The sequence below is a fragment of the Pinus tabuliformis genome, chromosome 2_2, assembly GCF_031772625.1.
Source record: "Pinus tabuliformis cultivar Carrire ecotype Pingquan chromosome 2_2, CPIR1, whole genome shotgun sequence".
In the NCBI taxonomy this organism is placed as follows: domain Eukaryota; kingdom Viridiplantae; phylum Streptophyta; class Pinopsida; order Pinales; family Pinaceae; genus Pinus; species Pinus tabuliformis.
The window spans coordinates 889,379,211-889,402,177 of record NC_142300.1 but is presented as its reverse complement, the minus strand read 5'-3'; the positions used below and the strand labels follow the sequence as shown (position 1 = coordinate 889,402,177).

At 40.5% G+C, this 22,967-nt stretch overlaps 1 protein-coding gene across 2 annotated transcripts in view; it reads left to right on the top strand.

Annotated features, from left to right (window-relative positions):
* LOC149195879 (phospholipase D gamma 1-like) overlaps positions 1–22,713 on the top strand; it is a 290,017-nt gene extending 267,304 nt beyond the window's left edge. For both annotated transcript variants that reach the window (XM_089405437.1, XM_089405438.1), the window contains 3 exons: positions 20,248–20,421; positions 20,713–20,910; positions 21,627–22,713. In XM_089405437.1, coding sequence (XP_089261563.1) covers positions 20,248–20,421; positions 20,713–20,910; positions 21,627–21,929 — 675 coding nt within the window. In that variant the 3' untranslated portion in view covers positions 21,930–22,713. The remainder of the gene's footprint in view (positions 1–20,247; positions 20,422–20,712; positions 20,911–21,626) is intronic.
* Positions 22,714–22,967: the final 254 nt, after the last annotated feature.

Sequence of the window (22,967 nt, the reverse complement as noted above, 5' to 3'; positions counted from 1 at the left end):
GGCTCCTCTGGCAGTAGCTACTAGCCTCCTTGGTTATTTGTATTTTGTTTTGACTCTTGAGTCTTTGATCATGTATGACAGACTACAGTTGACTATGTATTGCCATTGGGTACCATTTTGATATAATGGATTGGTTCATGAGCCTACTTTGATCATATGTTGTCTTCCATCTATATTATAATGCTGTGTGTTTGGAAACATGAATGAAAATCTTTAAAATTATGTTTAAAATATTTAAAATTATGTTTTTTTATAAAAAAAATAAATATTTAATGTATTTTTTACAACGACCGAGTCATTGAAATCGAGCCGGCCGAGTCATTACCGAGTCGGAGTCGGAGTCGGAGTCGATCCTCGGCCGAGTCGGAGTCGGAGTCGGAGTTGTAAAACACTAGGTGTAACCATACCAAAATTTGTACTCACATCAACCCAAAATTGTCCTACACTAGGACATCCATCCACCTGCATCAAGACATTACCAAGGAGTCATCTACAACCACCTTACTGCTGCCTCCTTGTCATTATTTCTGTGATTTACTGTTGTAGATTCTTATCTCTGGTTAGGGCATCCAAAAACCCTCCAAAAATCTATCACAACAGTCCTCCAATCATTGTGTTTCCTTGTCAACCTTCGCTGTACTTCTAGGCTCCCAATCTGCTGGGGTATGTCCCTAAGAAACCACCTCAAGGCACCCTACAGCTCTCGGATCTGCTACAACAAAGAGTTTGACACTTAGACAAGGGTTTACACCTTTAGTTTGGGCTGCGGTGTCTCCTTAGGAGCTGCGGCTAGGTGAGAGGACCCTTACTAGGTCTCTCGGCCTCTCAACAAACCTCCACACAGGCTGCTGTAACATCATCACCTATGGCCCAAAACAGAATACCCAAACACTATAATTAAGCACAAAAAACCCTTTAACCTTACCTTTGATCTGCGGTTTTGTTTAGCAAGGGAGACATGCCACATACTACCCACAAGTCTTCTCTTTAGGTACCTTCTAGTTGCGGCTTTCTCCACAGAGAAATCCGCACCAAAATGTAGAGAACCTCTCCTAAACTTGGCTACCTTGTCTCCTCATCCTTGCCTCAGATCCGCACTTCAAATGCAAAGGTGTTCTTAACGTTTTGATGCTCTTCTTGGATGATTATGATCTCACACTCACCTCCTTTTTATACACTAAAGGAGGGCTTCAATGGACGTCATAATAGGGCTTGAACAGCTGTCACTAGGCCTTCTTAACCTTAGGCCGACCTTGACACTTCATGTGCAAAACCCAATCATAACTTCAAAAATTCATAACTCTCTAACGACAACTCGGATTCGGACGATTCTCAATGTGTTGGAATCGTATTGTTGAGCACTATCATCCTCATCCATCACATGTCATACCTCCATCACGGTTTTGGCCCAATCACGATGGGTGCAAAATCCCCAAGCTTGGGTCTCAAGCCCACAAACCCATTTGTGGTGCTTTGACCTCCAACCCTCGAACACCAGGGCTTGGAGTACCTCCCAAGCTACACAAAAATCAACACCTCTCATTTTTGTATAAATAAAGGGTGATTTGATGTCATTTTCTCATCCATCTTGTGCAACAAACTCAAGAATAAGGGTTCGAATTTCTATGCCTAGCCGCAACAAGCCAAGGAGAGGAAAGAGAAGGATTGGGAGGTTGTTGAAGGAGGTCGAGGAGCTGTCTAGAGGGCCGCAACCCTGATCTTGGAGGCCAAGGGGCAGGGGGACTGTTTTAGGGCTATTTGGGTGGAGGAATAACCCTTGGAAGGGTTGTCATAGTCAAGAGGTAGCTTGTTGTAGCAAGCCGTAGTGGAAAAGAGGAGGCCGAAGGGTTGAATGGGGTAGGAACAACCCAGCATTGCAGCCAAGGCTCTCCTCCCATCTTAGAAGAGCAGCCGCAGTAAAAGGAGGGTTATTCTGGGCATATTTGAGGACTGTTAGGAATGCTGTTGGAGTGCCCTAACCAGTCCAACAGTGCATCAAACTGAGTGCCCTAAAACAGTGAACTGATGCATGCTTATTGGAGAATCATTTGATATTTGTTGGAGCAAAGAAGTTGACCGGAATTGGATCAGAGTTATTGCAGCCTATTGGTGTTGTGTGGAGGACTTTCTGCGGTGGTGAAGAGTTCATCCTAGGAGCAAAACTGATAGTGTAGTATTGGGCATATTTGGATTGTTGCATGGCAGCGTGTGGATGTCGAAAGTAGCCCTAGACTAGTAGTCTTGAAGTGACGAAGATAACTGAAGATTGGGTGAAGTTTGCAACCTTATGAGTAGCTCTTTGATGGATGAAAGAGGCTACTAGAAGGCAGATTGGAGCTCGGGAATTGGCCAACCTAGAGTGCTGAATTGACCAGCTCGTGTACATGCTACATAAGTGACTTGCAGCAGTGTTAGGTGGCAACCCTCTTGGAGTCTCGATGTGTTGTCCTTTGAAGGACTAAGGGGCAGCTAGTGAGCAGTACGGGTGCGAAGGACCGACAGGACAAGATATGACAAAGAAGTTGCAACGAAGATTGTCATTGTATCTTGTATACCATAGACTGTTGTATTATTCATATTTGGTTTAATATAACGAAGATTGGGTTGTACATTATTGTACAATATTTGTTAAAAATTGTGTATACTTGTGTACATGTGATTTACTGCTTTATATTTTCCGTTGTGCAAAGTAGTTCTTGTTGAGATTCTTGGTTTGGTAGCATCAGAGATTTTAATATTCTAACCTAGACCCAAGACCACGGAAATTCAACACCTAGCTCATTCTTTCCGCCGAATCCCCCCATTAATCCATACCCAAAAGTGTCCATGATAAGCAAACTATAATACTCAATTACCAAATGACAAGGCATACCTTTAGGTTCGGGAGACCCACCTTCAAACATACGATCATGGCAAATGGGTGAGGGACCACATGGCTGGCTTAGGTGGCAGAGAAGTGGCACAAAAAGCTAGTTGGTGGCTGCAAGGGGCTATTGGCCGCTGGCTGAGGACCATCTTGCAAAAAAGATTTCTCCTCGGGATATCACCCACAAAATGGTGGGTAACATCTGGCTCCAACTGGGACGTGATCTCTCGAAGAAGTGGACGAAGCCAGTGTTGCACGAAGCGCCCCCCCCTCGCTCCGAAGCGCGCCCCGTACGGAAGCGCAGTACGAAGCGCCCTCCGAAGCGCGCTTCGGAAATCAGGAAGCACGATTCGGAAATTTTTTTGCGCTTCCTGGAATTTCCGAAGCGCCGGCTCCGAAGCGCGCTTCGTACGGCGCTTCGGGCCGCCGAAGCGTGGCGCTTCGGAGCAGGAAGCGCACGCTTCCGTACGCTTCGGCGGAAAGGGGCGCGCCCAAGGGAGAAAAACGATTTTTTTTTTAATTTTTTTTTAAAGTTATGTTAACTCAAGCTTAAGGGGGTGGGTTAGGGTGAGGTTAGGGTGAGTTTAAGGTGAGGAATGAAAAGAATAAAGCCCCCATTCATTCCTCATTTTCTCACTTTGAGTTTATGAGAGTTGGAGAAGAGAAGAGAGGAGAGGAGAAGAGAAGAGAGGAAAGGAGAGGAGAAGAGAGGAGAGCTTGGAGGAGTGAAGAAGGAGGAGCTAGGAGAAGGAGGAGGAGCTTGGAGCAAGAGCTTGGAGGACTTCATCTACAAGAGCTAAAGAGGTAAGTTAAAACCCCAAACTCCCTTGTTTTTTTGAAAAAAAATTTGTATTTCTCTCCTCCCTCTCCTACTCTTTCCCATTGTTTCTACTTGCTCCTTTATTTACAGGTTGCCGTTGTCCACCACCTATATCCATATTCCAAGATGGTGTTCTTTTGGCTTCTATGTATCATTCCACTCTTGGTTTTAATGATGGCAAGGGTGAGGAATAGAAGGGAAGAAACAGAAGAGGACATTGGTGATGGTCCTAATAGTAGTGACCCAATGTATGATGAGGAGGAAGGGTTTGAAGAGGAAGGGGATGAACTTGAAGGGGACACTGAAACACAAGATGGGAAAGCTACATCAACACCCTTGTGGAACTATGTGACCAAACTTGATGGGGGAAAGGGTGGTGGATCTTACAAATTTGTGTGCCCTCATGGTTGTCATGGAGGAAAACCATATTGTGGTTCATATACCCGTCTGAGGAGGCATCTTTGTGGGGTCCTGGACAGTGATGAAAAAAAGGGTTCTGTGGGGGTACAAATTTGCCCAAACATTTCAACTGAAGAAAGAAGAAAATACATCCAAATAGAGATGGTTGCACAACAAAAAAACAAGAAACAAAAAACTCGTTCTGAATCAAGTGCAACCTCTAAATTTGGTAGTTGCTCATCTCCTCATGGTACTTCTGCAAGCTTTGGAGGTAGAAGAACAATAGGGGATTTCCTTAATGTTGCTGGGAGGGATGATGTGGATGGAAAGATAGTCCGTTTTCTTTGTGCTTGCGGTGTACCATTCAATGTGCTTCGCTCTCCCTATTGGCATGAAATGGTAAAGGCCATCAATGAAGCCCCAAAAGGATACAAGGCCCCCAACTATGAGAAAGCTAGAACAGTGTTATTAGAAAGAGAAAAAGCTAAGGTTCAAAGAGCTTTGACACGTTTTACAAATGAGTGGGTAGATTCTGGGGTATCCATTGTATCAGATGGGTGGACAAATATTAGAAACCAACATTTGATAAATGTTCTTGGTGTTTCTTCTAGTGGTGCAGTATTTATTGCATGTCATGACTCCTCCTCCATCACTGCATCTGCACAAAACATTGCAGATCTCCTATTGAAATCAATCAAAGATGTTGGTCCGAATAATGTGGTTCAAGTGATCACAGATAATGCAGCAAATTGTAAGGCAACAGGAAAAATTATTGAGCGTACTCATCCACACATCTTTTGGTCTGGGTGCCTGGTTCACACATTGAACCTTTTGATGCATGATATTGTGAAACACAAAGAATGTGGGTGGATTGCTGATGTTTACAGGAAAGGGAAGCAGCTCATTAAATTCATCACAGGGCATACAAGGGTAAACTACTTCTATGGCACTTACTCCAAGTTGCAATTGCTTAAAATTGCAAAGACAAGATTTGCTAGTTATTACCTCACCTTTAGGCGGCTAGTGAAGGTGAGACAAGCTTTAACTAATCTGGTGTGTGCTGAAACATGGGATGAAATTAACACTGACACAGATGGTGCTAATGCAGTCAAGGACACTGTTCTTGACAGTTACTATTGGTCACAGGTTAAATATGTTTTGCAATTCACCAAACCAATTTATTACATGATCAAGTTTGCAGATTCAGATCGACTAGTAATTGGGGAGGTGTATGAGCAAATGGATAGCATGTTGGGGCAGATTAAAGACATTGTTGAGCCGAGAGATACCACCTTGTACAATTATATTCGTGTAGAGGTGCAAAACCGATGGGAAATGCTAAATATTCCATTGCATGCATTAGCATATGTTTTGACACCTAAATACTATCATCCATCATGGCTTTCAACACCAGCACCTGGGGGGGGAAGCAGGAGAAAACCACACCAAGATCAAGAGGTTCACCAAAAATATATGGCTGCATTGAGTAAATTAATCCCTGATGAGGAGGACGCTGCATTGGTACGGAGACAGGTGAGCAACTATACGCTCAACACTGGTCCATTTGGGAGCATGCATGCAATTAAAGATCGAGAGACTTTTTCTGCTCTTGAGTGGTGGAACATGCATGGAGGGGGTACTCCACTTCTACAGAGTTTGGCATTGCGGGTGCTATCACAGGTGGTAAACACTTCTTCTGCAGAGAGGTGTTGGAGCTCTTATTCTTTCATCCACAGTGTTAAAAGGAACAGGTTGAGTTTAGACCGGGCAGAGAGCTTGGTTTATGTTCATTACAACTTGCGATTGTTGTCCCATTACTGTGAAGATGCAAAGTCTAATAAAGACTTGTTGATTTGGGACAAGAATCCAGAGGAGCCCAATTTGGAGGATGGAGTGTTGCGACTAGAGCAATTAGAGGATGCTCTTATCCAGGTATGTCCATTGTGGTATGAATTTTCCAATTTTCCCTTATAAAGCATTTCTCTAATTCATGTTTTTAATTTTTTTGTTAACTAGTGTTTTTTTTTTTTGCATGAATTTTTTGAGCGATTCTAGGATGATGATGACCGTGTTGATATGCCAGCACCCCCACCCCCATCTGGTCCCTTGGTTCCTAGGTTCCATGGTTCAACACCAACAGCAGGGGGTTCTTCTTCATCAGTTTCAGTGCCACGACTTCCACAGGCACCATCTTCTTCATTGCCACCACGTGGAGGCCCGCCACCACGTTCTATTCGTGGTGGAAGGAGGAGAGATTAGTAGATATATTCACAATCTACTACTTTTTGTCATAGATTACTCATTAGACTTGTAGACTTGTGAATTTGAATTTTGAACCTTTTTGGCTTGGCGGTGACCAAGTGACATATTTTGTAAACATTATTATTTGAATTTTGGACATGACAAATGTTGACAGTTGCTCACTTGCTAGATAAATCATAATATGCTCTATGTTTTATGTTTTATAATATGCTTAAATGTTTTATGTTTTATAATATGCTTAAAAATTTGATGTATGTTTGTAATAGCTAGAATATAGATGATTGTTGTACATACTAGTAACTACAATGGAATCATGGATGCCATATCTATCTTGATTTATGCAAAAATATGCATGTTTTCATGTCTTCTACAATTAATTTGGTATTTGGGATGTTTGTTTTGAGTATAAATGCAAAAAAATATAAAAATATATATATATATATAGCAGACGCTTCCGCGGACGCTTCGCTTCCTAGATTTTTGGAAAATGACGCTTCCGCGCTTCCGCTTTCGCTTCCGCTTCGCTCCCGCTTCGTGCAACATTGGACGAAGCTACTCGAACGAGAGGTCACGAGAACTCCAGCAATCTCTTGGTTACCGCAGACCTGTTACCTGCACATATAATAGATGAAAAACACAGGGCAACATGCTTTCGCGGCATCTCATTATCGCACATGCTTGGATTAGGTCCATAAAATTGACTCATAGAAATAAAATGCAGGTTTTTTTATTTTAAAATCTAAATGCAGCTAATCTACCATAAGAAAAATCATATGACATTAGTTCCAATGCAAAATCAACATGCAATGCATCCTACTCTACCATGCATATGATACAATATCAAGTCTCAAGGAAAGGGGTGATACGACTTAATTTTACCGGCTTGGGCCAAAGTTCGTCATTGAGTTCAACAATGTAATAATAGTCCTGCCCAACTTTTCCATGAATCTTGATAGGCATTGGGTCTCTATCAACCAAGACCAAGTCCCTGGCGTTATATTCCTTTTTAGGCTTCCACTTTCTGCTTGTTTTAGAAATTGGTCGTTTGAGAATACAGACTTCTTGAGCCGGGAGAATAGGAGAAGGCTTCTCAATTTCATGTGTTTCGTAATATGGTCTAGGCTTAATCACATGAGAGAGGTAGGTGGGTTCCCTATAAAGGATAAAAGGGGTTCCATCAGATTGTGGGATGGTAGCATATGATAAGTCCATTTGAACATGACCCCCAACGGTAGCCCCCCATTTCCTAGATAATAGCATTCCCCACACATCAGGAATATCAATGACAACAACATCCATGAGAAGGGATATGTCGGGGTTCCTAGCCAAAGAAACCTTAAGGTCCTTTATGAGACCTTCCACCTCCACAGGCTTGGAGTTAAAACCACATACCTTCTTATACGACCGAGTGATGCTGAGACCCAATTGCTTCATAACTTTTAAGGGCATGATATTTGCAGAAGCCCTTGAGTCTAACATACAATTGTGTAAGAAGAGGTCATTGATAGCCAAAGTGAGCATAAATGGTTCACACCCAGGGTTTCGATCAGGAACCTGATAGTTTTGTAAGTCTTTGGGTAATTCTTCTTCTTGAATACCTAGGGACTTCTTGATTTGTTGTTGTTGCTCAGGAAGTTTTGCAATCTCTTTCAAAGGAACGGGTATGGTTATTTTTCCTAGGGAAGCCCTATGTCAATGTCAAGCTTAGCCTCTTTTCCCTTCTCTTTCTTCTTGATGTTTTCCTTCCTTGGAGGATCCTTTTTTGAATTGGCTTTGGTTGGGGGATCCTTCTTGGGAGGAATTTCAGGGAGAGACTCCTTGGGAGGGGCTTGCTTGGGCAATGAGTCTTCTTTAGATGGTTCCTTAGAGGTTGTAGGGTCTTTGTTATTTTCCTTTCGTGAATATTGGACCCCTTTGAACCTTCCCTTGCTATCAGAGTTAAGAATGGATTCTTCCTTTTCTTCCTTAAGGGTGACCTCACTAATGGGAGGGTGTGTGTAAGAGCCCCCCAGCAAAATGTTGAAGATGTTAGATTCCACAAGGTTAGCCTGCTCATCAATTTCTTCATCCTCACTCTCTCCCTCTTCACTTCCCTCATCCTCAGAAGATGAGTCTGGCTCAACAGCATTAGTTGGAGCCAAAGTGTTTGGGAATTGAGACGAGCTTGGCCTATCTTTCTATTTTGGAGCTATCTTGGTGGGCTTGTCACGAAGTTATATCATTATTGTAATTTATTTTATTACTTGGGGCTAAATTATGCAAAGTATGTCATTCAAATCCCCTGTTGGATTGTATAAATAGATGAGAGGCGCATTCATTCATCTCATTATCGCTTGGATTGGATTTCTATCTCTTGAGATTTCGCTAGCCCTTTTGGATAGACGACTTGGAGAGATAATGCATTTCGATGTTTGGAAGATCTTGATTTTTCTATCTTGGAGCTTCGCTTTTCTTGCACTTGATGATTGGAATAATTTCATTGTACATTGTGAGTACTCTTTTCATGCTTATCTTGTAATTTTGTCTCATAAAATGATCTATGGAATATTTTCATTCATGAAGCTAGTGTAGCTGCTCTTGGGCTTATGCGAAGTTGTTGACCTTGTCTTTGTGAGGGATTTTTCATATTGATTGTTGAAATGTATGGTGGATTATTGTCCTAGGGATACATGATTGCTCATGCATTATCTTGATAAGTCATCATTTGCAAATAATTAGAAGTATAAATTTCCCTTGTAACCTAGTTGTTGCTTTTGTCATGCAAAGTTGTTGGGGAACTCCTTGATTGGAATTAAGCATCTCTAAACATTGTTTCCATTAGACTCCATTCTCCCAATAGGCTAGGCACTGATCTAGTCCAAAGGTGATCACAAAAGAACATTATTCTTCACCTTTTCTTCTCTTTCTAGGCCTAACCCTAGTAGGTCACCTAGGGCATCAAGCGAAATCTTTTGTAGCCATCCAAACACCTTGAAAATTGGTCCACAACTGTGTTGGGGTCTTCTCAAGGGTCCTCCAAGTTTGAGCACAATTCGATGGTGGAATCTTGAGATATTGCAAGCCTTAGCTCGAGGATCATTTCTCTCCCTAGGTTGATTTGGGTTAGTGTCCTCATTTGGATCATTGCATTCAAATTTCAAAAGAAAATTAGTCCTTTGATCCTATTCTCCTCCCTAACTAGGTCAAGCCCCTCTTTTGTTGATCAACTCCACACCCTTGACCTAGTTTGGGTCCACTTGGGTTCTTTGTGGTCTCGCAACCTCGTAACTCAAATTCTACAAGGATCACATAGAAGCCACTTCTCCTTAAGGATTCTTAGGTCTAGGACACCTCTTGTCAAGGGATATTCTCCAAACCTAGGCTTAAGTATCCTCTTAGCCCTTCCTAGAGAGCCCATCACCTTGCTTCTTAAGCAAGTAAACCATTTAATTGAGTCTCTCTTGTAAATAGGTTCTAGGAATCACTCTCCACATATTCATTGATATATTCAACCTTGAGATTCCTTTTATTATATCGGGTCTCCTTCCATCGATGAAAGTCTGTAAAGAGTAGGGAGCTATAGCTGAGGTGATAGTGGGCTATTGCTCCATTATTGCCACTTGACTTAGTAGTAGCTCCATAGGATCCCCTCCTAGGACCCCTGCTAGTTTGAGCAGTAACAGTCTCGTTTTCTTGTTCCACATTTTTCACTTCCCTCTGCATATTACAAGCCCTATTTCATCATTCTCCTTTTCTGGATCCACATGATCATTGGGTCTACAAGGCACTGACACTCCCCCTCCTCTTGTCCACATATCTGGGTCAGGGTTGGAAATGTTGCCCCAGAGGTTGATGTAGCTAAAACAAAGATAAAAGAATATCATGGCCACAAGCAAGAAACAAAAAGAAAAGAATATTTTAAAGTGCAAAAGATGGTTGAGACATTAATTAGCACGTGGGAAAAAACGAAACATGAGCTCTACCCCCTATCGTGGCCATCACCTTGATTCCTAGGGCCATATGAGTGCCCCCATATGTTTAAGGAACCCATGCATGTCCCAACCCATGGTGGGTGATGAATTGCCCCACCTTAAGGGTGTAATAACAGATCTATATAATTCACAACATGCTCTCATTTCCTAGAGCTCCAAGCAATAATACAAAGAAAAATCAAGAAAAGGTGAAAGGAAAATAAAGAGGGGTGGAAGAACAAAGGCTGAGGTAACTCATGTATCCACGATTTCTCAATCCTACATCTATATACCCAATATGTGCACATCCCCCATTATTGTTATCCTTGTACCCATGGCATTTGACAAGTGTCTTTGTTCCTACAAGGGATTGCCCACAAGAGAACTGCAAGGTCACCATGTTAACCACAAATGAGGGTCTAAACTTCAAAAGCTAGGTGAGAAAGGTGGTCCTATCTTCTTACAACCAAGCTTATGGTTGGAGGTATATTTTAAATGTGCACTTCTAATCCTAGGATGAAAGTGCAAGATATGAGTGATGTCTTTAAGTGAGATTATTAAATGACCTTTAAGTACTTCAAGTTAAATTACTTAAGATTCAATGCTTATGATGTTCAACACGAGCATAAATGAAGTACTTAGAGAAAAATTATAGGAACAATCTCAACTAAAGCAATGTGCCAATAAACCACTTGATTTTCCAATTAAAGTGTCTCAAAACCAATTCAAGATTTATCCAATGAACTAACAATGAGACAAGAAAGCGTTAAACACAATCGATAACTACCAATAGAGATTATTCAATTATAAGATTTGAGTGAAGTCACCCTTAATACCACAACATTGCTTATATTTGAAATTTTACCTTTATGATCCAAATATGTGTTGATTTGGGGTAGTATTGGATGTTCTCTAGCCATGAAAATTGGTGGAGAGGCTAAAGCACATGAGATCTCCAAGACCCAGAAATGGTTTGGACAGATTGTACCCAGTTTGGGTGATATTAAAATAATTAATATTTTTAATGGAGTTCCTAAGTCTAAACTTAGGGAAAATAAAATATTAATGGGTATTAATATAAAACTGGGTTAGAAGGTTCCAAAAGTCATGGATCAAGCCAAACCTAATCTTAGCCATTAATTAGAGATTTAATCTCGGCCGTTGAAGGACCAATAGGAAAAGTATAAGAGGCTTGAGGGTCAGTTGGAAGATACACCAGAGTGATCAGTCATTCGATTTGCTAGAGCGGGGTTGCTAAGCAAAGTCGAATCAGTGATCAGTAGTGAGGGGCAATGAGTACTAGACAGAGAGGCAGAGACAGTGCCAAGAGACTAGCGCAGAAGCAGAGAGCGAGAAGCAGCAGCTAGAGCAGGCCACGCAGAGGCTGGAGGGACTGTGTCATCCACGTAGAGAGCAGTTGGAGTGATGCAGAGGGTCCTAGAGGCTGCGCAATGCCTTAGAGGGTTGACGTAGAGGGGTTTGGGGCTGACACAGAGGCTAGAAGGGCCAGCGCAGTGCTTCAGAGTCGTTGGAGAGAGTTTCGTGAGACAGGTTTTCTGAATACCTATTTCTGAATAGAGAGGTATTGCTGCCAGTTATTTTTCTCTGTCGGGTGAGCCAGTTTGGCACCCAGTTGTACTCAAGGAAATACTGCATCATAATAAACCTCAGAGTAGTTGCATCGTTTTCCCGCATTGGGTTTTTCCAGGGAGATTTGTTAGGATATTCCGACACATAGGATATAGTTAAGTTCAACTTGGTCTAGTATAGAGTTAGGTAAAGTGTGTTTCTTTACCGTTGTACATTTTGTAACTTACAATCCGACGGTCACGATATGTAGTGATCCGACGGTTCACTCTCACCTCGGTATTACCGACACTTGATCCGTGGCTTGACACCCGATTGGTCCATGAGTTCTATTTAAAGCGCATGGAGGGTCATTGTTCGGGTAATCCGTGCATGAGAGAAGCTTATGTAAATTTTCATTCTTTGATTAATAAATTGCCTGTAGTACCCACGTTGGGACAGGCCGTGCACTGTTTCCCTCCTTGCACTTTGAGGGTTTTAACCACGTCAAAAATACTGGTGTATTGATTTGAGATCTGGTTGTGAGCGGTGTCCTTTTGGTGTTCTTTCTGAGGAACTTACCCTGTAAATTCCAACATGGTATCAGAGCTATTTGAGGGCCGCGTCCGTTGGTGATCCAAATCTGAAGCCGGTAGAACTGCATGCGGCTGTCGTTTCCTAGATCTGCTGTTTCTGACTGCTTTCGGGCCGAGAGGACTGCTCTGTTGCGTTCGGAGCATCTGTTCCAGTGAGGAACCCCTTTCGTTTCACGCGAAAAGGTTTCCGGTAGCCCTAGCTGCGTCATTTTTCAGATCGGGAGGTATACAGTGTTTTTTTTGCAGTTTACTGTTATTTTCTCTCTGCTTATTTCGGTTTCGGTTTATTTAGCCTTTTTTTTACCGGATCTATACCTTTCATTTCTGCGTATGCTCTTTGCCCTGCGACTCTGTGCGATCTGGGCAAATCAGAAACAGAAAGGAAGGATTTTTCTCATGCGTATGCTCTTTTCCCTGCACCTTAGTGTGATCTCGGAAAATCAGAAACATTGAGAAAAATATTTAGTTTTTCGGCTAAAGCTAACTTTGAGATTTTTTTTTTTTAAATTTCTAGTTTTTTGGCTAAAGCTAACTTCGAGCCGCAAGGTTCGTTTTTCTTTGCATATTCGTGTTGGGTTTTGTGTTTTGTGTTTTGTAGGGAAAAAGAGCTTTCTCAAGGCAAGCACGCAAACCAAGGCCCCCCCCCCTCTCTCTCTCTCTCTCTCTCAAATTTTTTGTATAGATCAATTGGTTCAAAGCTATTTTAAGAGAGTAGAGGTCTTGGGTTCAAGTCTCCATTTTGTGGGGGCGGATTTTTTCATTCCCGCACATTCGCGCACTTTGCCGGCAACTTCAACAATTTTTTTTCAAAAAGCCATAACTTTTTCATCCGGAAGCCTTTTTCAGAGCCGTTTTTTTTAAAACCGCCTATTTTTTCGAGATCTATCCATTGGAAAACTTACTTTCAGCATCTTCAGCTTCAGTTTTTTTTAAAATGAAAAGTCCATGCCAAGTCATTCTTGACAGCACTAACTACTTCCAATGGGTAGCCTACATGGAAGATTTACTTAGAAGTAAAGGTCTCTTCAGAATAGCCACAGACCAAGAGAAGAAACCAAAAGATGAAGACAAGGTTGCAAAATGGGAAAATAGACAAGATCAAGCACGTGGTTTGATAGGGATGTCTATTTCTCCTGATCTTAGATTCCACATTGCAGAACTTGAGACTCCTCATGAAGCATTAGAAAAACTCGCTAAAGTTTTTGGGATTAAAAATGAAATTAGAGCCCATCAACTTGAAAATGAGTTGCTTACTTTGGATCCTAATAATTTTTCTTGCATTGAAGATTTCTTGTCCAAATTCAAGACCCTTAGATATCTCTTGGAAGGTGTTAAAGTTAAGAAAGAAGATGGTAACCTTATTTATTCCATCCTTACTAAGTTGGGACCAGCCTACTCTGTATTTGTTTCCACTTTCCATTCTACAAGGGAAGCTTTCATTTGTCAAGGAAAAGACTACAAGGCCCCTTCCTTTGACTCCTTTTGTGATTCCTTAATAAGAGAACAAGAAAAACTCTTACACCTTGGTCTTCTTAATCTTGGAAACTCTTCCACGAAAGCGTTAGCCGCCCAGCAGCAACCAAATTCAAAGAATCCTAAGAAGTCATATCCTCAAAAGAATGGTCCTAAACCATTTCAGCCTCAAAATGAAAGATCATTTCAGCAAAATGATAAGACCAATAAAAACAAATGGAAGAAGACTGATAGACATTGTAACTTTTGTAATCGAGATGGCCACTTAGAATCTAAATGCTTTAAGAAGATGGAAGCCTTGGAAGCCGCAATGAAGAAACATAACATCCATGTGGAGCCTACTTCAACTTCAACTTCCGGAATGGCACTTTCTGCATGTCATTGTCAATCATCTCAGTCTGGTTATGCATTAAATGTATCTTCTTCTTCTTCTCATTCTCATGAGTGGCTCATTGATTCTGGAGCCTCTTGTCACATGGCCAAAAACCAAGCCATGTTTTCTTCTTTAAATGATTGTAACACCAAAAATATATATGTTGGTGATGATAGATCTCTTAATGTTGTAGGGACTGGAACTGTTCATCTAGACAATGGTCAGTTTAATGATGTATTATGTGTTCCAACCTTATCCTGCAACCTTCTATCTGTCTATCAGATAACTCATTCAGGTGAAGGTAAAATTGTTGAATTTTCACCTCATGATGTTGTAATCAAGGATCTAAAAGATCCTAAACAGATTCTAGCTACTGGTCTTGCTGATGATTCCAAAAGGTTGTATAAGTTTCACAACTTTGGGTCATCAAATCTTCCCTCAGTATTTGTTGCTCATAATGATGAAGTGAGCAAACTTTGGCATGAGCGATTTGGTCACTTAAACTATCGCTCCCTTCAGCATCTATGTAAAGAAAATATGGTGACAGGTCTTCCTATGGTATCTTGCAGAGATGGTGTTTGTTCCGGATGTGTACTCGGAAAACATCATCGGGACAGTTTTGACAAACGTGCCTCTTGGCACGCCTCAGCCCCTTTACAGCTTGTGCACAGTGATTTATGTGGTCCTCTTCCTGTTGCTTCATTCTCTGGCTGCAAGTACTTCTTAACTTTCATTGATGATTTCTCCAGACGCACTTGGGTATACTTCTTAAAACTCAAGAGCGAAGTATTTAACACCTTTTTGGCCTTCAAAGCCTTTGTTGAAAAACAATCTGGACATCAAATTCTTAAGCTAAGAACTGATAATGGTGGAGAATATGTTAAAAACACATTCATCAACTTTTGCACCGAAAATGGAATTCAAATGCAACATACTGTTCCATACACTCCACAACAAAATGGTGTAGCTGAAAGGAAAAATCGCACCTTAAAGGAAATGGCTAATTGTATGCTGCAATCTAAAGGACTCAGTCTTAGTTTTTGGGCCGAAGCAATTAATTGTGCAAATTATATAATCAATCGCACTCCTACTAAGGTTCTAGAGAATATCACTCCAGAAGAAGCTTGGAGTTCCATTAAACCAGATGTAAGTCACTTTCGTGTGTTTGGAAGTGAAGCATGGGCCCATATTCCAGATGAAAAGCATAAAGCTTTAGAACCTAAGAGTGAGAAATGTACTTTTGTTGGATATTCTGAAGATGTAAAAGGTTATAGACTTATTCCATTTAAGTCCAAAAATGTTATCATTAGAAGAGATGTAAAATTTGATGAAAATAAATCGGCCTGCGAGCCTAGTCCGGCGGATGTGCCACCTCTTCCTATCTCTTCTACTTTTGAAAACATTTCTTCTTCAGATGATGAAAGCGAGGATGATAATCCTCCCCCACCTTCTCAGGATCCTCAACTTCCAAGATGGGTCCGTGCTACTCGGGATGCAGCAGGTGATCTTGCCGGTGATCCTACAGATCAGCGACGTACACGTTCTCAGTTTGAAAGAGCCTCTTCTTTACTGGCTCAAGCTCCAGTAAATCATGATCCTGACACTTTTGCAGAAGCTTCAGGCCATCCACATTGGGAAGCAGCTATGAATGAAGAATATCATTCATTGATGACAAATGATACATGGGATCTTGTTCCTCTACCAAAGGGACGCAAACTTGTTAGATGTAAATGGGTTTACAGAACCAAGTATGGACCAGATGGGAAAGTTGATAAACATAAAGCTCGTCTCGTTGCTAAGGGCTTTTCACAGGTTGAAGGCATTGACTACACTGAAACCTTCTCCCCTGTTGCCAAAATGAACTCTATCCGCCTTGTTCTTTCCCTTGCTGCCTCTTTAAAATGGGAAGTCCATCAGATGGATGTTAAATCTGCCTTCTTGCATGGGGACTTGCAGGAAAAAATCTATATGGAACAACCCATTGGCTTCATACAAACAGACTCCAGCCTTGTTTGTCGACTTAAGAAATCCCTTTATGGCCTCAAGCAAGCTCCTCGGGCTTGGTATGCCAAAATGGATAGCTTTCTTTTAGAATCTGGCTTTTCTAGGTGTCATTCTGACAATACTGTCTACACCAAGAAAGTGGGCAACTCTCTTATCATCCTTGTTCTTTATGTTGATGATCTTATTCTTACTGGTAGTGATCCCAACCTTATAAACCATGTGAAGTCCAGCCTTAAAAAGAAATTTGAAATGACAGACTTAGGACACTTACACTATTTTCTCGGTCTTCAAGTCTTGCAATCCCAGGAGGGTATTTTCCTTTCCCAGTCCAAGTATGCTTGTGATATTCTTCGTCATTTTCACATGGAAGACTGTAAGCCAGCCCCTTCTCCCTTTCAGTCTGGAGTCAAACTTTCAGTCTCTTGTACTTCTCCTGAAGTTGATGCTACCTTATACCGTCAACTTGTCGGAAAACTCTTGTATTTAACCCATACTCGTCCTGATCTTTCCTTTGCTGTTGGCCTTGTTGCTCGTTTTATGCAAAACCCCCGTGAAAGTCATTGGAAAGCAGCTAAAAGAATACTTCGTTATGTTCGAGGTACAGTACAGTTTGGGATTCATTACAGTGCCAAAGCAGCTCCTCTGTTAGTTGGTTTCACTGATTCTGATTGGGCTGGTGACCCTGATGATCGGAAGTCTACTGCCGGTTATGTCTTCACTCTTGGTTCAGGACCTATTACATGGGCTTGTAAGAAACAGGCTGCCATTTCTCTTTCGTCAGCAGAAGCAGAGTATCGTGGTGCCGTGGAAGCTAGTAAGGAAGCCTTGTGGCTTCGTCAGATCCTATCAGAGTTTGGCTTTGAGCAGCAGCATCCAACCACACTTTGGTGTGATAATCAAAGTGCCATTCAGCTATGCAAAGATCCAGTCCAGCATCAGCGCAGCAAACACATTGAACTACACATGCACTTCATCAGAAAGCTCATTCATGACCATGTTCTTGAAGTGCAATATTGTCCAACAGATGATCAGGTTGCAGACATCTTCACAAAGGCTCTCACAGAGGCGAAGTTCACTAAACTTCGATATATGCTTGGAGTTCAGGAAGTTGTCACTAAGGGGGGATAGGCTCTAGTGCCTCCTTCCTTCTCCTATTGTGTCATATTTGTAAATCCTTCAATCCTATCCCAAGTTGTTCTTAAGGGGGGATGTTAGGATATTCCGACACATAGGATATAGTTAAGTTCAACTTGGTCTAGTATAGAGTTAGGTTAGAGTTAGGTAAAGTGTGTTTCTTTACCGTTGTACATTTTGTAACTTACAATCCGACGGTCACGATATGTAGTGATCTGACGGTTCACTCTCACCTCAGTATTACCGACACTTGATCCTTGGCTTGACACCCGATTGGTCCATGAGTTCTATTTAAAGCGCATGGAGGGTCATTGTTCGGGTAATCCGTGCATGAGAGAAGCTTATGTAAATTTTCATTCTTTGATTAATAAATTGCCTGTAGTACCCACGTTGGGACAGGCCGTGGACTGTTTCCCTCCTTGCACTTTGAGGGTTTTAACCACGTCAAAAATACTGGTGTATTGATTTGAGATCTGGTTGTGAGCGGTGTCCTTTTGGTGTTCTTTCTGAGGAACTTACCCTGTAAATTCCAACAAGATTTGTCCAAAAATCACAATGTCACTTGTGTGTTTGTTTTCTTTTAGTTGTTGATCTTTAGATAGTATTGTGTTTATTTCATTATTTATATGTTTTAAATAACTTGTTCAAATTAACAAGTAGAAGAAATAAACCAGAAGAATGCAGATTAAATTTCTAACAGATAGGCTTAGAAATTTCAACAATATGATGCTCACAAGATATTATAAAGTGATCTTATCAATTAGCAATCTCAACAATAAGGAGCTAGAACAATCTTATGCCACTTTAATAAGATTGTTCTAGCTCCTTATTGTTGAGATTGCTAATTGATAAGATCACTTTATAACATCTCTTGTGAGCATCATATTTGGAGCATTAAGGTAAAATTTCAATTATAAGCAATGTTTTGGTCTTAAGGGTGACTTCACTCAAATCTTATAATTGAATAATCTCTATTGGAAGTTACCAATTGTGTTTAAAGCTTTCTTGTCTCATTGTTAGTTCATTGGATAAATCTTGAATTGGTTTTGAGACACTTTAATTGGAAAATCAAGTGGTTTATTGGCACATTGCTTTAGAAGAGATTGTTCCTATAATTGTTCTCTAAGTACTTCATTTATGCTCTTGTGTTGAACATCGTAAGCATTGAATTTTAAGTAATTTAACTTGAAGTACTTAAAGGTCATTTAATAATCTCACTTAAAGACATCACTCATATCTTGCATTTCATCCTAGGATTAGAAATGCATATTTAAAATATACCTCCAAGCATAAGCTTGGTTGTAGGAAGATAGGACCACCTTTCTCACCCAACTTGCGAAGTTTAGACCCTCATTTGTGGTTAACACGGTGACTTTGTAGTTCTCTTGTGGGCAATCCCTTGTAGGAACGAAGGCACTTGGGTGGTTAGAACCCTGGGGTAGGTATTGTTAATGAGGCCATAGCCTCCTTCCCTTGAGTTTCTCTCTACAACCTACATTTGAGACTAACTTCAAAACAGTTAAGAGAAAGGATTCACCCAGAATAAACATTCTAACTAAAATTAACCAAGAGCCTGCATCTCACTTAGTTTTAGGTGTTGCACCTCATATAGGATAGTTTTCATCCGCGTAGCAACTGTTCATCTGGTGACTTGGAATTTAATCTATATTATGAAGTAAATAATTTGTAAAGACACTGATCTCACACTTGAAAGGTCTTTAAACTAAATAATTAAACTTGCCAATTATTCTTAACCAAGTTGCTAGGCCATTTAGTTGTGTCTCCCGATTTTATCACTTCATCTATAGGGACTACCCGCTTAGCCTGTTGTAAGGAGACAACTTAAAGGAAGAGGGCCGTGATCAGAGTGACAACCCCTGCCCTGAGCGTTGTCACTTTCTCGTGTACAATTTGAGCGACAACAAGGCCTATGGTGGTGGCCACTTGGTATCCTTTTTTTTCTTTGCAAAATGTTTATTGTACTTAGTTTTATAGTAAAAGAAAAGTAAGAAACTTTTCACAAAACAAAAGAAAAAAGAAAAAAAAAATGTATTTGTTTCTATTTGAATGGAGGCTTTTTGTGAATAGAGTTATTCAAAGATCTATCTTCCGGACCCATCACATAAATCATTAAAATTTCTGACACGTTTTGAACCAGCTAGGTTCATCTAGAAAATCCTCATTTGGATTTACCATTATAGTTCAATACCCTTGAATTTCTATAGTTTTCCCAATTTCCTTTATTCCTTCTGAAAAAATCTGAGCTTGAATATACATTTATTGTTGCTTTTATGTGTTTATTATGTATTTCAAAGATCAAAATTCCTTAATTGGTCACCTATAATAGATTTTTCTGATTGTGAAATCTTTGTGATATATTTTATTCAGTTTTTTCTAATGGAAGGATGCTGTGCCAAAATATGATTTGAGGCTACAAAATATGTTAAGATTATTCCTCCACATCGAGCTTCTTTAATTCATTCAATACCTCAATGAATATATATTTTTTTCCAAGGAAAACCTCATGGGAAAATCTGAGGAATACTTCTTCACATTCATGGATGGCATCCCTAGTAAACTCACCAGTGTAGACAAGCGCACTTACCCAGGAGTATTTGAACCGGTCACCTGTTGGCACAGAACTAGCCAAATGCCCAGCAACATTGGAGATATTTGGTTGAACTAATTTGTTGGGTTTTTCAATAAATATACATTTATATTGGACCTACAGATTACAATGATAAAATATTTATGCTTTAAGAACTCAGTAATTTTGTATCTTAAGCTTTTATTTGGCATTGCAGGGACAGACTATGCAGATGATGTATCAGACTATTTTCAAGGCATTGGAAGAAGCGGGTCTGGAAAAGACATATCATCCTCAGGATTATTTGAACTTCTTTTGTCTTGGGAATCGTGAAGTAAGGGATGATAATGAAGCACCTTCTGCAAGTGCAGTTCTAGAAAATAAACCTCATGTAATTTATCCACACTTTTTTTTTCTCAACTGCTCTACATAAAATGATCTATGCTGTCCTCAATTACTAATTTGCCTTATAGCATATTTTGTGTTAGATACCTTTAGTAGAAAATGGCTTTCTCCTGTAATTTACAGAATAGCATTTAGTTTAGTCACTTTCAAGTGCCGGACTGGCTTCAAAAAATTTCAGTTCAAAATTGACGAATCTTTACTGTTACTGAAACTGATATCATATTGTCCTTTTGGATGTCAGGTCCTTCAAATTTTACTGACATTCTTTATGTGACAGGCTCGGGCTCTGAAAAATCGTCGTTTCATGATTTATGTCCATTCAAAGGGTATGATTGTAGATGATGAGTACATCATTCTAGGGTCATCAAATATTAACCAACGTTCAATGGATGGTTCAAGAGATACTGAGATTGCTATGGGTGCATATCAACCACAATATACATGGTCTAAAAAGCGAGACCATCCACATGGCCAGGTGATTGGCTTAAGATTTTGTACCATGTTTATATCATGCTTTGGTATTGTTTATTTTTGTTTTCTCTGCAGCAACTGCTTTCCGAGGCACTCCCTCCCTCCCAACCTGAATACATACTGAAGCATCCCCTCTTTTATTTTTTTGAAAGAACTATGCAAATTTTGGCCTGAGTGGGTGCAAAATTCTTGGCATGTGTCACTTTGGGGATGCCCAACCATGCATACACTGAGAATTGAACCTGGGTTAGTTGGGGTAGACTCACATCAAGCTTCTGCTAGACCACAACCCAACCTACATAAACTGAAGCACACTTACTAGAGGTCATGCCCGTTGTTACTGAAATTGATGTTGCATGAAGATGGAAGCTAAACTTTTAGGGAAAGTGGTGAACATATCCAGTTTAGTTGGAATTTTATTTAGAGATTATAGATCCAAATCAGCTCATGTCTTTCTTTGTTCCGAGCTTTTAGTTGAGGGAATTTTCCATACAACCTCCTCCTGCCATAACATCATAATGGACTTGTTAGTTAGGCTTCATCCTTTTGCTTCGTTGCTTCTGTATTGTGCTATCTTTCTATTTGTACACTGTATGAATTGCATTAAAGAATAACCTGCCTTACAATGAACAAGGATTGTTTTGGGCTCCATTTTAGACATAATTTATTTCAAGCGTAAGTATGAATGATTTTTATCATGTTTCTTATTTTCCATTTCAGGTATATGGGTATAGAATGGCTCTCTGGGCAGAGCATCTTGCAGTTGTTGAGGATTGCTTTCAGCATCCAGAAAGTTTGGAATGTGTAAGGAGAGTTGGGGCTCTCTCTGAAAATTACTGGAAGCAGTTCAGTGCCAACGAGGTGACTGAAATGAAGGGTCACCTAATGAAATACCCAGTAATGGTAGGAGCAAACGGAAAAGTGAAACCTCTGCCTGGATATGAAACCTTCCCCGATATCGGGGGAAATGTCCTTGGTACACTTGGGACACCTGACTTTGTCCATGAAAACTTAACTATCTGAATTTGTTTTCTTGAATTGGAGTAGATAACTGGAGCTATTATGGTAATCCATCAAAAGTCAAAACTTGGAATGCATCAAAAATGTTTTGCTCCTTGCTGCACACTCACCTCCATAGACATATATGTTGTTTCTTGTATGATTTCGTTGGACATTAGATTTGGGATAGCCTGAAGTTTGGACCAATTGCTCGCTAGCTTCTTAGGTCAACTTGCATGGTACATTTGATATGGGCAATAAGCTTCCACGTGTTATTGCCCCCCTTCCTTAATACAACTATTAATAATCAACCTTATCCTTAATATGGGGAAACAACTGATAAACTTAAATCTGCTTACACGGTCTCTGAGTTACAGGCAGGATTCCAGTCCTGCTTCATGGCTGGGTTCAGTGGTGTTCTGCATTAATTGGAGATTGCCCTTTTCTAGTTCGAACTTCCTTCTCTGGGACATGGCAGTGTTTGTAGATTTCGACATCATTTACTCTATGGTGATCAGCTGTACAGTGTATGTACATCTTTGAACAGAAGGTTAATTCATTTTCTTCTTTTTGTTCGATGTGGCAGGATGACGGAACAGATGCTCAATTTCTAGATCCCATAACTTATTCTGATTTTATCTCAGCGTTAGTAGCGTTATGGAAGAGGCCGTTTATTGTATCTTTTTCAAAAAAGAAAAAGAGATGTGGAAACAATTTAGAATATTTGAAGGTTTTGTTCTTCTGATTGTGTCACCTCTTTATTTTACAGGAAGCTGACCCAATCTACCTATTTACGTAGATTTGCATGGTGCATCTGACTTGTTCCTTACATAATTATTAGGGTTAAACGCCACGCTATTACATAGAAGACAAACCATCCCCAGAAAATGGAGGAGGAGAAAAAGGAGTGGAGACGCTACCTTGTTCTTGAAGAAAACTGGGAGCCAGTGGGGGTAAGGAAGGAAAAAAATACAAGTAAGTTGCTGAATTTGTATTTAACGTTCCGCTTAGGGTTTCACAGATTTTCCAGGTAACTTAGGTTTCAATGGCTTCCAATTAATG